The 15,367-nt window shown below is 39.5% G+C and overlaps 1 protein-coding gene across 6 annotated transcripts in view; it reads left to right on the top strand.

Annotated features, from left to right (window-relative positions):
• Positions 1 to 15,367, top strand: part of PLCH1 (phospholipase C eta 1) — a 209,373-nt gene that overhangs the window by 118,119 nt on the left and 75,887 nt on the right. For all 6 annotated transcript variants that reach the window (XM_057316038.1, XM_057316039.1, XM_026497331.4 and 3 more), the window contains exons 3-5: positions 1,049 to 1,195; positions 3,365 to 3,608; positions 14,381 to 14,510. In XM_057316038.1, the coding sequence (XP_057172021.1) occupies positions 1,049 to 1,195; positions 3,365 to 3,608; positions 14,381 to 14,510 (521 nt within the window). The remainder of the gene's footprint in view (positions 1 to 1,048; positions 1,196 to 3,364; positions 3,609 to 14,380; positions 14,511 to 15,367) is intronic.

Raw genomic sequence — 15,367 nt, forward strand, 5'->3', positions numbered from 1 at the left:
AAAAACCCATGAAATGGGAAAGGAGTATTTCCAGTTACCAAAAAAGGGGAAATAGGCAACACTAACAGATGCCCACTTCTAACAAGGTTCCTCCCAAAGCAGAGGGAATGTAAATGATAGTTTTAACTTGGACAATGAGAGATTTGGACCTTACCTGAATTCAATCACTAAGTTATTCTTCTAGGTGGAAAATCTTAGCAGTTTATTTCATTAATCAACAAATGTTTTATGTTGAATTGTGAAAAAGTTATTTTTTTTCTGATCACATTTAAAAAATGATATTTATTTTCATATTTATTTAAATATTTTGTATTTATTCTATTTTCAAATATACACAAAAATATAATAATTTGAACCCATAAGTAACCATTATCTAACTTCAAAAATTGTTAACATTTTGTCAATCTTGTTTTTGTTGACTGCATTTGAAAGGATTATCGTAAGATGTTTTTATAACTGACTATATAAAAATTCAAAAGATTTACTATGAAGTCTGAGAAATGCTTTCTGAACATAAATCCAAGCATCAAATGACCAATCTCATACCAAAAAGTATGTTGCCAGTTAGAACAAAAGATGGCCCTTTGTAACATTAATGCAGTGTTTATCTGGGAGTAGAATTTTATTTCAATCAGGAAGACTTTTTACTGGCTTAAGACTGGTGAATCAGTACCTCAATGACTTTCCAGATTACCTTTCCCAACTTTGTCTTCTGGTCCTTGGAATCTTTGGGGGTGAATCCAAGGTTTTATTTGATAGTAGATTTTCTTTTTTTCTTTTTCTTTAAAGATTTTATTTATGTATTTGACAGAGACACAGCCAGCGAGAGAGGGAACACAAGCAGGCAGAGTGGGAGAGGAAGAAGCAGGCTCCCAGCGGAGCAGGGAGCCTGATGCGGGGCTCGAGCCCAGGACCCTGGGATCACGCCCTAGGCCGAAGGCAGATGCTTAACGACTGAGCCAGCCAGGCGCCCCGACAGTAGATTTTTTGAACATCAGTCTGCATGTGTACTGTGTAACAGCTGAACGTGCTCTAATCTCTTTTGCAGTTGAAAGATGCATGAGTGTGATGCAGTCCGGGACGCAGATGATCAAACTGAAACGTGGGACCAAAGGGCTAGTCCGGCTCTTCTACCTGGATGAGCATCGGACCCGCCTCCGGTGGAGACCCTCTAGGAAGAGTGAGAAGGCAAAAAGTAAGACCAACCTTTGCTTGCCTTGGTACAGTAACACGTGGGTTATATTTGCTGGGCTCTGTGGAAGCTTTAGATCTATGAAACCTTGATATTTTTGTAAGTTTTGGGGTCAGTTGCTAAAGGATGAGGACAGGCTGAATAAGTAATGGCCCTTTTTGCCTTTTTAATTCCTTGGGAACTTCAGTCCATAAAAGTTTTCTTGTCCATGAATCCTGTAAATGTTAATATTTCCCCTGTGGTGGAGACATGATATTTTTTTTAGTCAGGATATGAGGTTTTATAGCCTGAGGCCTTTTATTTATTTATTTTTTTTATAAAAGGTGAAGGATATTATAAATCCAATGGACTTAAAAGTGTATTGCCATATTCTGAGCACAGCTATCTGATTAGTGAGTTAACTTTTAATGATAATCAAGCAAAAGAGCTTTGATCTGACCCCTACTTAAAGTCTCTCTCCCACACTTCGTACATTCAGCACAAAGTTGGTGTTGGGTCCTGTGTAATGGCTCTCGTCTCCTTCCTTCCTGTTGTTATAGGAACCTCCCTGGTCTATGGTCTTTTCACCTTTCTGAGGTCTTCTAACCAATGTTCATTTTGCTAGTTTCTTCTGCTTTTGTCTGTTAAGATGCTTTCATCTTCAAGCAGCAGAAGACTTTGACTAAATTAGACTTACATGAAAAATAAATATATCATGTCACATAACAAGAAACTCAGAGATTGGTAGATCCAGGTGTGGGACATTGAGTCTCTAGCTTGGTTTTCCTCAGGACTCTTGGCTTAGTCCCTTGTGTGTTGGCCTGTAGTCAAGACAGCAGCAACATGGTGCTTCCTTTTTAGGAGAGAGGAACCCCTTTCCAGAATTTTCTCTCAAAGCAGACTGCCCCATGTCTCCTTGGTAAGAGCTGAATTATATTCCCACACCACGTCAATCATAAGAAATAGGAATGGGGCCACCCCAATGGCTTAGACTCACCAAAACTTGCCCTGGGGTGGGCCTTGGCTTGTTTCTCTGTGAATCATGTGGGGAATGAGTAGATACCAGAAGAAAATCATGGTAAAAATTGCCATGAAGGCAGAGTGGAGGAGAAGATGATGTATAGAGGTAATCAATAAGATTGCAACACTTCTGATTCATGCTTAAAAACAAGCAAGCAAACAGATAAAAAAGTACTATTTTAATCTAAAGTAATCATCCCTGCTAGTGCTTCTCTGATCCGAATCTGCAGTGTTGTTCCATCACTTCAGTGATGCTCCTCTCTGGTCTCTTATTCCAGGCTCTCTGTGATCTAGCCTCTACCTACCTTTCCAGATTTCTCTCCCATCACTCTCTATTGAGCTGTCCAGTCTCGCATAAGTGGCCTATTTAACATCCCTGGAGTGGACCTCATGTTTCTGTATTTTATGCTTTTTCTTCTGGGATAGCACCTTATTCCTCTCTACCTCTCTAAGCCCTGCTCGACCTTCACCATCCTAGTGTTCTTTCGGGAAATGCCAATCACATTCAGCTAGCTACTCAGTTACCACCAAATGTTTTTTCCCTTCCGATTTTTAACTGTCGTCTTATGCATAACTCCAAAGTTGGTTCTAGGTCTTTGTATGTTTTCCCCGTGCAAATATGTAAGCTATAAATTTGGTATATTCATAGTCTCCTTCTTACCAGTCTTTTTGCCCTGATGTGTAGATCACTCTTCCTATCATAAATTTCAACATGTCCAGCTCAGTGCCTGGGAAGGCATTGTCCAGGCTGCCCAGGAAATTAAAGTGGTATGTGGAGAAGGTTCCTAGCAGGAGATGATAGGGCTTGCATTTCACATTTGAACTTAATACCACAATTCACAGAGAGTGAATTTGTTCATTTTTTTTTAAGATTTATTTATCTATTTGAGAGAGAGAGGGAGAGTGTGTGCGAGTGTGGGGCGCAGCAGAAGGCAAAACTCTGCGGGCAGAGATTCCCTGCTGAGCGCGGAGCCCACTGCCGGGCTCGATCTTATGACCCCTGAGATCATGACCTGAGCCGAGACCAAGAGTCAGATGCTCAACTGACTGAGCCACCCAGGCGTCCCTGTTGATACTGATTTTTAAAATTTAGAATGATTTTGCTCTTTTTTTCTTAACCCATTATGCATGTCTTCCCCTGCCACGTAACTGCGTGTTTTACTCTCCTCTCAGTACTTATTGACTCCATTTACAAAGTCACCGAAGGCCGGCAGTCTGAAATATTCCACAGACAAGCTGAAAGGCACTTTGATCCCAGCTGCTGCTTCACCATCTACCATGGCAATCACATGGAGTCTCTGGATCTCATCACCTCCAACCCCGAGGAGGCCCGCACCTGGATCACAGGCCTCAAGTACCTGATGGCTGGCATCAGTGATGAAGATTCCCTTGCCAAGCGGCAGAGGACGCACGACCAATATCCTCCCTAGAATGTTAATTCCGAGCTCTCTCTGTGTGTGTGTGTGTGTGTGTGTGTGTGTGTATTAGACTGTGTTTTTTTTCCTATAATTTTGAGGCTTAAAGCTGCTTTCCTTTCTTTCTCTTTCTTTACCGCTAGCACCTTTCTGCCCCTCCTCCCTCTCACCCCAAGTACGTGAAAATAGAACATAGAGAAACAAGCTTGCGGGGACTCAGGCGCAGGCTTCTTGGAAGGAGATTGAATTTAGCTCCACAATCTGAGAGGTCTCCAAATGCAGCCTAAAGTCTCCTAAGAGAGATGAGGTAGCTGGGGAGGTGTTTATTTGCATTAGAGAAAATCCTGCTTTGTGATCAAATCAGTTTAGTTTAACAAGTACTTTTTGAGTTCTAATTACATACGAGGTATTAAGCTCCTTCCTTTTTTTTTTTTTTTTAATTTTATTTATTTATTTGACACAGATAGCCAGCGAGAGAGGGAACACAAGCAGGGGAAGTGGGAGAGAAAGAAGCAGGCTCCCAGTGGAGGAGCCTGATGTGGGACTCGATCCCAGAACGCTGGGATCACGCCCTGAGCCGAAGGCAGACGCTTAACGACTGCGCCACCCAGGCGTCCCTAAGCTCCTTCCTGCTTTTTCTCTCTCTTTTTAATTTATAGTTTGGAAACTGGTTGATATGGAAGGGGAACTTATTTTTTACTTCATACCATTTACCTTCTCTAACTTGTTCAAGAGACTAGGGACTCATCTGAGTCTCCTTGATGAAGCCCATTCTTGAGGTCTGTAGTACTGACAAGATAAATCATTAACATGCTTGGTCTGAAGGTACCTCTTCTGCAGATATTGAGCTGGTCATGTAACATGGCCTTTCTGGCCTCAGTTTCCTTATCTGTAAAGTGAAGGCGATAGAGTTGTTGACTGCTTTGGTTCCCTTTTTCACTTTTTTTTTTTTTTTTTTAAGATTTTGTTTATTTATTTTTGAGAGAGAAAGAGAGCGCAAGCCGGGGGAGCGGCAGGCAGAGGGGGAAGCAGGCTCCCCGCTGAGCAGGGAGCCTGATGTCGGACTCGATCCCAGGACCCTGGGATCATGACCTGAGCCACCTACGTGCCCCTTTTTTCACATTTTGAATGCTCTTAAAATACATGTGCCTCTGTCTGTGAAGGGAATGGGACTACTTCCTTGCTGTCATTGGAATGGATGCCCTAATTTTTTCCCCCAGAGTAGTGTTAAATTTGTGCTGCTCTAGTTATAATTCCTCACCCAGAGTATTGTTTGAGCAGAGTGGAAATATTCAGCCCATGAAAGGAATTTTGACAGGGTGAAGGTCTGAGCTGATGAGCCATGATGTTTTCATCAATATTCACAGCATGCAGATAAAGGCACCTGGGATTCATAAGTGAACAAAACACAAACATAGAGACTAACTTTCTGTGCTTTGTTCTGTTAATTTAGTTCTTAACTCCTCAACATTTGGTAAAAAAACAAACAAAAATACTGAATAAAATTTCTTTCTGGTGTAAGCCATGGAACCGCACTAACAGGGTCCCGAACTAAAAGAATATTCATTTTCCATGGACAGAAGATGTGAGATGGGGCCGTTCAAGGGTTGGTTCATCAGCGGCTCAGTGATGTCCTCGGAGACCTGGGTCCTGCCAGGCTCAGCCTGTGGGTGTGGTCCTTCAGCGCTGCCCCTTGGTCAGACAGAGGTGTAACTCCTTCGGGTACCAGCTCCAAACACAGCCGGGCTCCGAGGGATCATAGTTTCTTCTCACAAGCCTTTTTTTTTAAGAACAAAGCAAATTTTTCCAGCCCCCCCCCCCCCCCCCCCCGCACAAAAGACTAAATCTCATCATTGGCCAGAATTGCTGTTATAGACCCATTCCTAAAACAGTCTTCAGCAAGAGAAAGCAATGAACATAATTGGAGCTCGGGACTCTTGCACTCTTAGAAACTGAAGTTTTTGATTATGTGGGTTTCATCTATTGATACTGTCGTATTAGAAATTAAATCTGAGAATTAAAAGAAATATTTGTTAATTCACTTAAAATTATAATAAACTGACATGTTAACATATTTTTATGAAAACTATTTTCAAAACAAATTAATGAGAAAGAGTAGTGTTGCTTTCCTCTTTTACAAGTCTCTTTAATGTCTGTCTGAATAGAACACATGTATTTTCCTATCTGCTTCTGCATTCAATCTATATGTTGTATTGTTTTGGTGGAAATGCATGAGGAAATTTAGCCTCACACAGATAAATAGTTGGAAAAGGGGGGACCTCATGATTATGGGGACCCTTTGGATTATACTTTGGGGATGGCTGTACTAAGGCCCATCAAGATTTACCTTCTGCCTCCATTGGAGCACATGGTTCTTGGATACCTGAGCAAAACCGAGGTTCTTCAACAAGGAAGAAGGAAGGAAAATTGTTGTAGGGGCAAGACAATCAATTCTAGAAGTTGCTAACCTCACCTGGTTAACTAGGACAAGTTCAAAATGTTCCAGAGCTTTTAGCCACTTATATAAATGCCTTTCATAAGCCCTGAAGAAGACCAGTAAGAGCAATGGACGTATTGTTGTTTTTTCTAAATGGTGGCAAAATTTACCCCTTTATTAGATCTTTCTGGTTACGTGAGAAATGCATGCTCATTGCAGTAAGCCAAAAGAATACAGAGCTGCATAAAGAAAAGATCAATCATCTTTATCCCTGTCTATGAATTTTGCACCATCTCCTGCAAGGTTACTGATGTTAACAATTTGATGCACACCCTTATCTCTCCTGACCCATTTTTGAATTGGGTTGTCTGTTTTTCTGTGGTTGAATTTTAAGAGTTTGGTATATTAATCCCTTATTAGTTACACAATTTGCAAATGTTTTCTTCCAGTCTTTTGGTCTTTTTACCTTATTGATAGTATCCTTGGTGCACAATATTTTTAAATTTTCATGAAGTACAATTTGTTTTTTCTTTTGTCACCTGTGCTTTAATGTCCTACCCAAGAAATCATTGCCAAATCCTATGCTGTGAAGATTTTATTCTGTTTTCTGTTAAGAGTTTTATTGTTTTAGGTCTTACTTTTATGTCCTTGATCCATTTGAATTAATTTTTGTGGATGGTATTAGGTAATGGTCCAACTTCATTCTTTGGCATGTCGATATCCAAGTTTTCCAGGCCCATCAGTGTTTGAAAAGACTGTCTTTTTTTCATAAAATGGTCTTGGCGGCCTTGTCAAAAATCATTTGACCATAGATATGAGGGTTTATTTCTGGGCTATTTTGTCCTATTGGTTTATGTTTGTCTTCACGCTAATACAACACTGTTTTGATTGCTGTAGCTTCGAGATAAGTTTTGAAATCAAGAAGTGTGAGTCTTCCAATTTTGTTCTTTTTGAAGATGCTTTGGCTATTCAGAGTTCCTTGATATTCCATATGAATTTTAGGAAGGATTTTTCTATTTCCGCAGATAACATCATTGGGATTTGGGTAGAAATTGCATTGAATCTGTAGATTGCTTTGGGTAATAATGACATTTTAACTGAATTGTCTTCCAATCCATGAATGTGGATTTCATTTAGTTATGTCTTCTTTAATTTCTTTCAGCAACGTTCTGTAGTTGTCATTGAGCAAGTTTTTGACCTCTTTTATTAATTCCTAAGTATTTTGTTATTTTGATGAGATTGGAAATGGAATTGTTTTTGTAAATTCCTTCTCAGATTGTTAATACTCATATATAGAAATGCAGCCAATTTTTGTGTTGACTTCGTGTCCTGCTACTTTGCTGAATTCACTTATTCTAACAGCTTTTTTTTTTTTAAAGATTTTATTTATTTATTTGACAGAGAGAGAGACAGCCAATGAGAGAGGGAACACAAGCAGGGGGAGTGGGAGAGGAAGAAGCAGGCTCCCAGCGGAGGAGCCTAATGTGGGACTCGATCCCAGAACGCTGGGATCACTCCCTGAGCCGAAGGCAGACACTTAACGACTGCACCACCCAGGCGCCCGTATTCTAACAGCTTTTTAAAGGAGTCTTTAAGATTTTCTGTATATAAGATCATGTCATCTGCAAACAGATAATTTTACTTCTTTCTAATTTAGATGCCTTTTCCTCCCTCCCTCTCTCTCTCCTTCCCCCCTTTCCTTCTTTCCTTCCTTCCTCCTTCCCTTCCTTCCTTCCTTCCTTCCTTCCTTCCTTCCTTCCTTCCTTCTTTCCTTCCTTCGTAATTGCTCTAGCTAAAACTTAGTACTGTGTTGAGTAAACGTGGTGAAAGCTGGCACCCTTGCCTTGTTCCTGATTATAGAGAAAAAGTTTTCAGTCTTTCACTATTGAATATGATATGTACTGTGTTTTTTTTATACGTGGCTTTTATTGTGTGGAGGCAGTTTTCTTTTATTATTGTGTTGAGTGTTTTTATCATAAAAAGGTGTTGAATTTTGTCAGATGCTTTTCTGTATCAGTTGAGGTGATCACGTGGTTTTCTTCTTTCATTATGTTGATGTGGTATGATACACTGATCTGTTCTCATATGTTGAACCATCTGTATATTCCAGGAATAAATCCCACTTGGTCAAAGTGTATAATTCTTTTAATATACTGCTGAATTTTATTTGCAAGTATCTTGTTGAGGATTTTTGCACTACTTTTTTTTTTTTTTAAGATTTTATTTATTTATTTGAGAAAGAGTATGAGAGAGCACAAGCAGGAGTGGGGGCGGGGGGAGAAGCAGAGTGAGAAGCAGACTTGCCACCGAGCAGGGAGCAGGGAGCCCATGCGAGGCTTGATTCCAGGACCCTGGGATCATGACATGAGCCAAAGGCAGGCACTTGACTGACTCAGCCACCCAGGCACCCCCCCCCTCCTTTTTTTTTTCTTGTGTATCTTTGTCTGGGTTTGGTATCAGGGTAATGCTGGCCTCATAGAATGAGTTAGGAAGTGTTCCCTTTTCAATTTTTTGAGAAGGATTGGTGTTAGTTCTTTTAATGTTTGGTAGAATTCAGTGGAACTATCCAGTTTATCAAATATTGAATTTTCTTTGTTAAGAGATTTTTGGTTACTGATTCAAGCTTCTTACTGGTTATAGATCTATTCACATTTTATTTTCTTTGTGATTTAGTTTCTGGAGGTTTTGTGTTTCTAGGATTTGTCCATTTCATTTAGGTTATCCAGTTTGTTAGCATGCAATTTTTCATAGCACTCTCTTAAAATCCTTTTTATTTCTGTAGAATTGGTAGTAATGTTCTCACTTTTGTTTTTGATTTTAGTAATTTGAATCCTTTCTCTTTTTTTGTTAATCCAGCTAGCTAAAGGTTTGTTAATGTTGTTGATCTTTTCAAAGAACCTACTTTTGGTTTCATTGATTTTTCTCTGTTGTTTTTCTATCTTTATTTCATTGCTCTTTCCTCTAATCTTTCTCATTTTCTTCCTTTTCTGCTGGCTTTGGATTTAGTTTGTCTTCTTTTTTTCTAGTTCTTTAAGTTGTAAAGTTGATGGTTAATTTGAGATCTTTCCTGAATTTTATTTTCAGTCATTATTTTAAAATATTATTTATTTTTTAATCAAAGTATAGTTGACATGCAATGTTATATTAGCCTCAGGTGTATTCTCTTTCTTTTTGTTTGAATGGAAGCATTTATAGCTGTAAATTTCCCCTTTAGCACTGCTCTCATTGTATAAGTTTAGTATGTTGTGTTTCATTTTTGTTCATCTTCACGTGTTTTCTAATTTCCTTTATGATTTCTTCTTTGATCCATTGGTTGTTTAAGAGTGTGCTGCTTAATTTCCATAATTTTGTGAATTTTCTAGTTTTCCTTGTTATTAGTTTCTAACTTCATCCCATTGTGGTCAAAGAAGATACTTTGAATGATATATATGTTTTAAAGTTTGGAGGCTTAATTTATGGCCTAAAATATGATCTATCCTGGAAAATGTTCCATCTGCACTTGAGAAGAATGTGTATGCTGTTTTTGGTTAGAGTGTTCTGTTCATGTCTGTTAGGTCTAATTGGTTTATTGTGTTGTTTACATTCTCTGTTTCCTTATCTTCCATCTGGTTGTTCTATCCATATTGCGAGTGGGGTATTGAATTCTCCAGCTATTATGTAGAACTGTCTACATCTCCCTTCAATTCTGTTAGTTTTTGTTGCATATATTTTGATTTGTCATCAGATGTGTCATTGTTATAATTGTTATATCCTTGAACCTTTTATCAATATACGATGTCCCTATTTATCTTTTAAAAACTTTTTTTGATTTAAAGTTTATTTGGTCTGATATTAGAGCCACCTCTGTTCTCTTTTAGTAACTATTTGCCTGGAATATATTTTTCCATCATTTCACTCTCAATCTGTCCACGTTTTTTGGATCTTAATTGAGTCTCTTATAGTTGGGTCTTGTGTTTTTATCCATTCTGCCAATCTCTGTCTTTTGATTGGATAGTTTAATCCATTTACATTTAAAGTACTTACCGATAACGAGGGACTTACTTTTATCATTGTGCTATTTGCTTTCTATATGCCTTATACTTTTTTCCCTTTTGTTTCCTGCATTACTTTTTTTGTTTAGTTGATTTTTTTTTTTTGTAGAGAAATTTTAAATTACTTTCTCATGTCCTTTTATGTATAATTTATAGCTGTTTTCTTTATGGCTATCGTGGGCATTACATTTAACATCCTAAAGTTACAATATTCTAATATGAATTTACACCAGCTTAGCCCAATTGCTTTTTGAATCTGATTTTGTTTGTCCATGTTTACTGGCAGTAGAAACTTTTCATGTTTGAATTCACCAGGTTGACAGTAGAGGGATTTCCCGTTCTGAAAATATGCTACCTGGAAAGCAAGTGTACCCTAGAACTGCACAGGGAACAATTTTACAAGAAATATAGAAACAGTAGATGCTTATGTCAGTGAGGAGAGAAAAGGAAAGAGGAAATTAATGAATAATAAAGAAGAAGCTCATGTCAAAAATAGGGAAAGTTATATTGAACCAGGTAACGATTCTCATACAGATTTGTCAGAATTTGATAGGGTTTTAGGTAATATTTTAATAACAGAATAGCATCCTTGATTGGGCATACATTTAATTACATTAGTTGAGGAGAACAGCTTTGGGATGTTCATTATTATTACATTTCAGAGAGTCCTGAAACTTTCAACTGTGAATGAGTACTGAGAATAATGCCTCTTAAGTGGCTGTATGAAACAAATCCATCCAGTGTAACATGTAATTCAAGTTATTTCTGCAATATGGCTGTTTCATGGCAGTAGATGCGGTACTCGTATCTATTATAAGCAATATAGTATCGTGTTTAAGGACTCCGACTAGCATTGCACTACCTGGCATTCAGCCCCAAATCTGCTGTGTACTGTGTAACTTTGGATAGGTCACTTAAACTTTTTTGCCTCAGAGTCTGTCTGTCCCATGATGATGATGTTAATCATAGTGTGTGCCTTATGTAGTTGTGTGAAAAGCAAATGAGTTGATATACACAGAATGCTTAGAACACTGTTATTAAATACATATTAAGCACTTATAAATAATAGCTACTATTTTTATTGCTAAAGAGAGGTAAGGACTGACAAATTTTTTGCTTTCCTATTCAGATAAAGTCTGAAATCTCAGTGGCTCCAGTCTGCAAGCCTCACCGTTTTTCTCCATCAGTCCGTTATCCTCCATGATTTCCCCACTTTATCTCTTGACCCTGCAAGGGAAATTGTTACCTCTAGAAGACTTTAGGCAGTCCCTTGTGGGTGTTGTGAACGAAGGTATACACACCTTCCCTATGAACCAGGAACCCTGCAACCTGCAGCTGATAGGGCACATCTGGCCTATCACCTTTTTTGTACGTGCTCCTGATCTAGGAATTGGTTTTCAGTGGCTGAGAAAAGTCAGAAGAGGAGGAATATTTGTGAAATTATGAAAATCAGATGAAACTCAAGTTTCAGTGTCCATAAATACAATTTTTTAAAAAGATTTTATTTATTAATTTGACAGAGAGAGACAGCCAGCGAGAGAGGGAACCCAAGCAGGGGGAGTGGGAGAGGAAGAAGCAGGCTCCCAGCGGAGGAGCCCGATGTGGGGCTCGATCCCAGAACGCTGGGATCACGCCCTGAGCCGAAGGCAGACGCCTAACGACTGAGCCACCCAGGCGTCCCCATAAATACAATTCTATTGGAACATAACCATGCCCATCAATTTCTGTGCTGCCTGTAGCCACTTTCGTGTCACAGGAGCAGAATCGAATAGCTGCCACTAAGACCTAATGGCTTACAAATCCTAAAATATTCACTAGGCCTTTTCCAGAAAAAGTTTGGCCACCCCTGTAGTAAATACTACCATTCAATGCTTTACATTTTCCTGTAGTTTTTGATAGAAAATTCTAGGCCATAACTTGTCATTCAGTTTTGACTCTCCCAGTTTTTCTTTGCAGAATGATAGTTTCTCTTCTTAAACTTATCCTGTATTATGATGTGAATCATTAATTTAGAGCTTTCTTGGGCACTCCTGTCTTAATTATGAAGAATAGCTTTAAGATATCAGAATACTGTTACCTGTAATTGTATCGTATACCATGTGTACTGTTACTGGAAGAGAATGGTTTTTCCTTTCATAGAATCTTAGAGTTGGAAGGGACTTCAAGGTCATCTAGTTGTGTTCACTGACCTTGTAGATGAGGAAATGGAAGGCCCAAGAAGTGACATAAGTGACCCTCTGTCACAGGGCCAGGTCAACAAAGAATCAGGACTAGTGTGCATTTCTTGGTCTGATTCTACCTCTTCTCATGTCTTACCAATCCCATATCCCCTAAACCAATTGTCAAGGCCAGCTTGTGTGTTGACACTGAAGACCTTACAGACACAGGCCCACCCTTAGGGTTTGTATCAGCAGAATACTCATACTTAGGGTTTGCTTGTCTTTGCCTCTTTGGAGAGGTCTTTGAGAGGCTTTGGTAAAGAAGTATAAAGGATGAGAATATCATCACTACTGGACTCATTTCATCTCTTCTTTGAACTCTGGCAAAAGACCTTGTTGGGCACAGGGCAGTGTCCACAGGCAAAAGAAATAGACAGGAATGGGCACAGTGTGCCCAGAAAACGGGAAAAATGACATTCAAGTACTTATTAGTAATTGGTCCAATGTTTCACTCTTTTGATTCTTCAGTTATTTTTACCCTCATCCTGGGTCACCTGTTAACTTCCAGGTGTCACGTATAATGAGGTCCTACCTGAACTGTATGAGGAGAAACTGAATTAGGAAAAACTGGGATGGTTATTTTCAAATATCGTAAAGAGAACAAAATGTGAAATGAGGTATTTGCAGTATGAAAATGACCTCTATATAAATTTAGAAGAAATAAGACTTTCTGGTTGTTTTTACTTCCTGAGGTACAGTCTCCCACAACCATACTTTAAATCAAATAAGAAGTATAAGTGCGCTGTGTTACCGCTGGGAGGACTGTTAATATTTTGGCTTTGAAAATCGGTTTGATGTCATCTGCTTAATAAGCAAATATTATCCATTTCCCCTTTTCTCTGACCTTACTGCCATTCTCCCATTTGTTGGTTTTAAACCTATACCTTTCCCTTCCTTTGATTTTCTGGTTTCTTTCCACCACCTGTTTCTTTACTCTTTTTTCCCCTTCAAATTTTGAAGCTCAGTTTGGTTTCCTTTTTTTTTTTTTTTAAGATTTTATTTATTAATTTCACAGAGAGAGAAAGAACACGAGCAGGAGGAGCGGGAGGGGGAGAAGCAGGCTGAGCAGGGAGGCTGATGTGGGACTCGGTCCCAGGTCCCCGGGATCATGACCTGAGCGAAGGCAGATACTTCACCGCTGAGCCACCCAGGCACCCTCAATTTGGTTTTCTAAATATACACGTGAGTCCTGCCTTTTGTAATTTACCCCCAACAGCTATGAATCATCATTAAAAAAAAAAATTTCAGTTCATCCACTGGTTACTGTTTATTCTGCTTCCTTAACTATGTAAAACAACCCAAGAGTCGTTCCCCCTGAGGGCTTTTTAGAACCTCAGTTCACACGATGTAGATCTTCTGTATCTAACCTCAGCTTCATACCCTCAGTCACCTAATATCATACTGGCATTTTGAGGGTGACCTCTAGCATATCAGGCTTGCCCTGGAGTTAGAAGTTTGATATTATTAGGCAAGAACCTTCAAAACTAGTAATAGGAAGATGACCATAGTCTAGAGATAGACCGTCTACATAGGAGACAAAACTTCTAGACCAGGTTGCCAAAATCCTGGATCTCTTCCTGATTTATCCTTAACGAATTCTCCCTTCTCCTCTAGCTTTATATCCTCACCCGAACAATGAGGAGATTGAACTACACAGTCTAAGTTTCCAGAGGTAGGAGTGGGCCAAGAAAAGGGAACAGAAAACATTGTCTAGTGTGGGGTGCTGTGAAGGTAAAAATATACTAAATGAAAGGTCATAGAGGAAGACGATAAGGCCTCAATGTGGTATATTTGGGGTTTCATCACATCATTTTCCCTGATGGACTGGATAAAAATGCATGAGGTAAAGCAGCTCTCAGGAGAACATGGTTTGACTCTCCTTTCAAAGTGAGGGGAACCACGTACAAGTGCCCATTCTCCTGTTGCTTGGGGTCCCTCCTGGCAGCTCAGTCGCCTGTGGATCGCGGGCAGGGCCTCCCCGAAGGAGTTTCTTCTCAAGTTCCATTATTTATGATAAACGTCCTTGTGAGTATTCTGTGAGAGAGCAGTTTTTGAGGAGAAAAGTGTTTTTCCTGACCTTTCTTCACGTGGGTGAAGCAGACCTTTGAGGAAGCTGATAAGAACGGTGACGGCTTACTGAACATTGAAGAGATACACCAGCTGATGCACAAACTAAATGTCAATCTGCCCCGAAGGAAAGTCAGGCAAATGTTTCAGGTACGTTTTCACAGTTGGGTTGGCCTTGCGTAAAACACACGTTGGAGGTTACTGTTGCACTCGGATATTTCAAAGGCTGTTTTGTTTTGTCGAAAGTTGATATTACCTGCTCGGTATTGTTGTATTTTCCTTTGATGGAAAGAGAGGTGTTTTGTTTCATGAAGGAAAAAAAAAAGGCTTCCTAAATTTAACACATATCCACAGTTTCACTTCCTAAAATGCTTTTTTACTGTGGCTGTTTTCAGAGAGTAGTTATAAGCACTTCACCTGGCACTTAGATAATGGAGTGAACCCGATCAAGGCCCTTCGAGGGAGTGATAGCATCTCGTGTGCCTGCCTCACAGAGCTCTTGTGAGGCTCAGAATCAGGGCCAGGTAGCCTGAGACAACAGCACTCACTGAAGTCCTCGAGAGGCTCTGCTTCCCTTCAGAGGAGTTTAAGATTTAGAATCCATGATGCTTAGAAGTGCTGTATCACTCCTGCCGTTTAGGGAGCTCTCCAGAAGTTCGTTCAACTGCCTGTTGGTATTAGATGAGATGCTCTTTCCCTGTTGGTCAGCCCTTGAGGAAAATCCTTGGCCCCAAACCTACTCTGGGGCCCCCAGCTGTTGTGATGGTACCTAGTCCTCCATCCAAGGTGCAGAAGTGAGCTCTGTTGAGGGAGTGCAAAGACAATGTTAGATTATTAGTAATTGCCAATATACTGATTTAGGAAGTGCTCTTATTTGGAGAGAAGTCATATGCACAATCCATGTTTTGCAATAATTTTCTTTTTTTAAATTTAAATATTTTATTTATTTATTGGATGGAGAGAGAGTGAGAGCCCAAGCTAGGAGACAGAGGGAGAGGGAGAAGCAG

Source organism: Ursus arctos, unplaced genomic scaffold, assembly GCF_023065955.2.
Source record: "Ursus arctos isolate Adak ecotype North America unplaced genomic scaffold, UrsArc2.0 scaffold_20, whole genome shotgun sequence".
NCBI classification, from domain to species: domain Eukaryota; kingdom Metazoa; phylum Chordata; class Mammalia; order Carnivora; family Ursidae; genus Ursus; species Ursus arctos.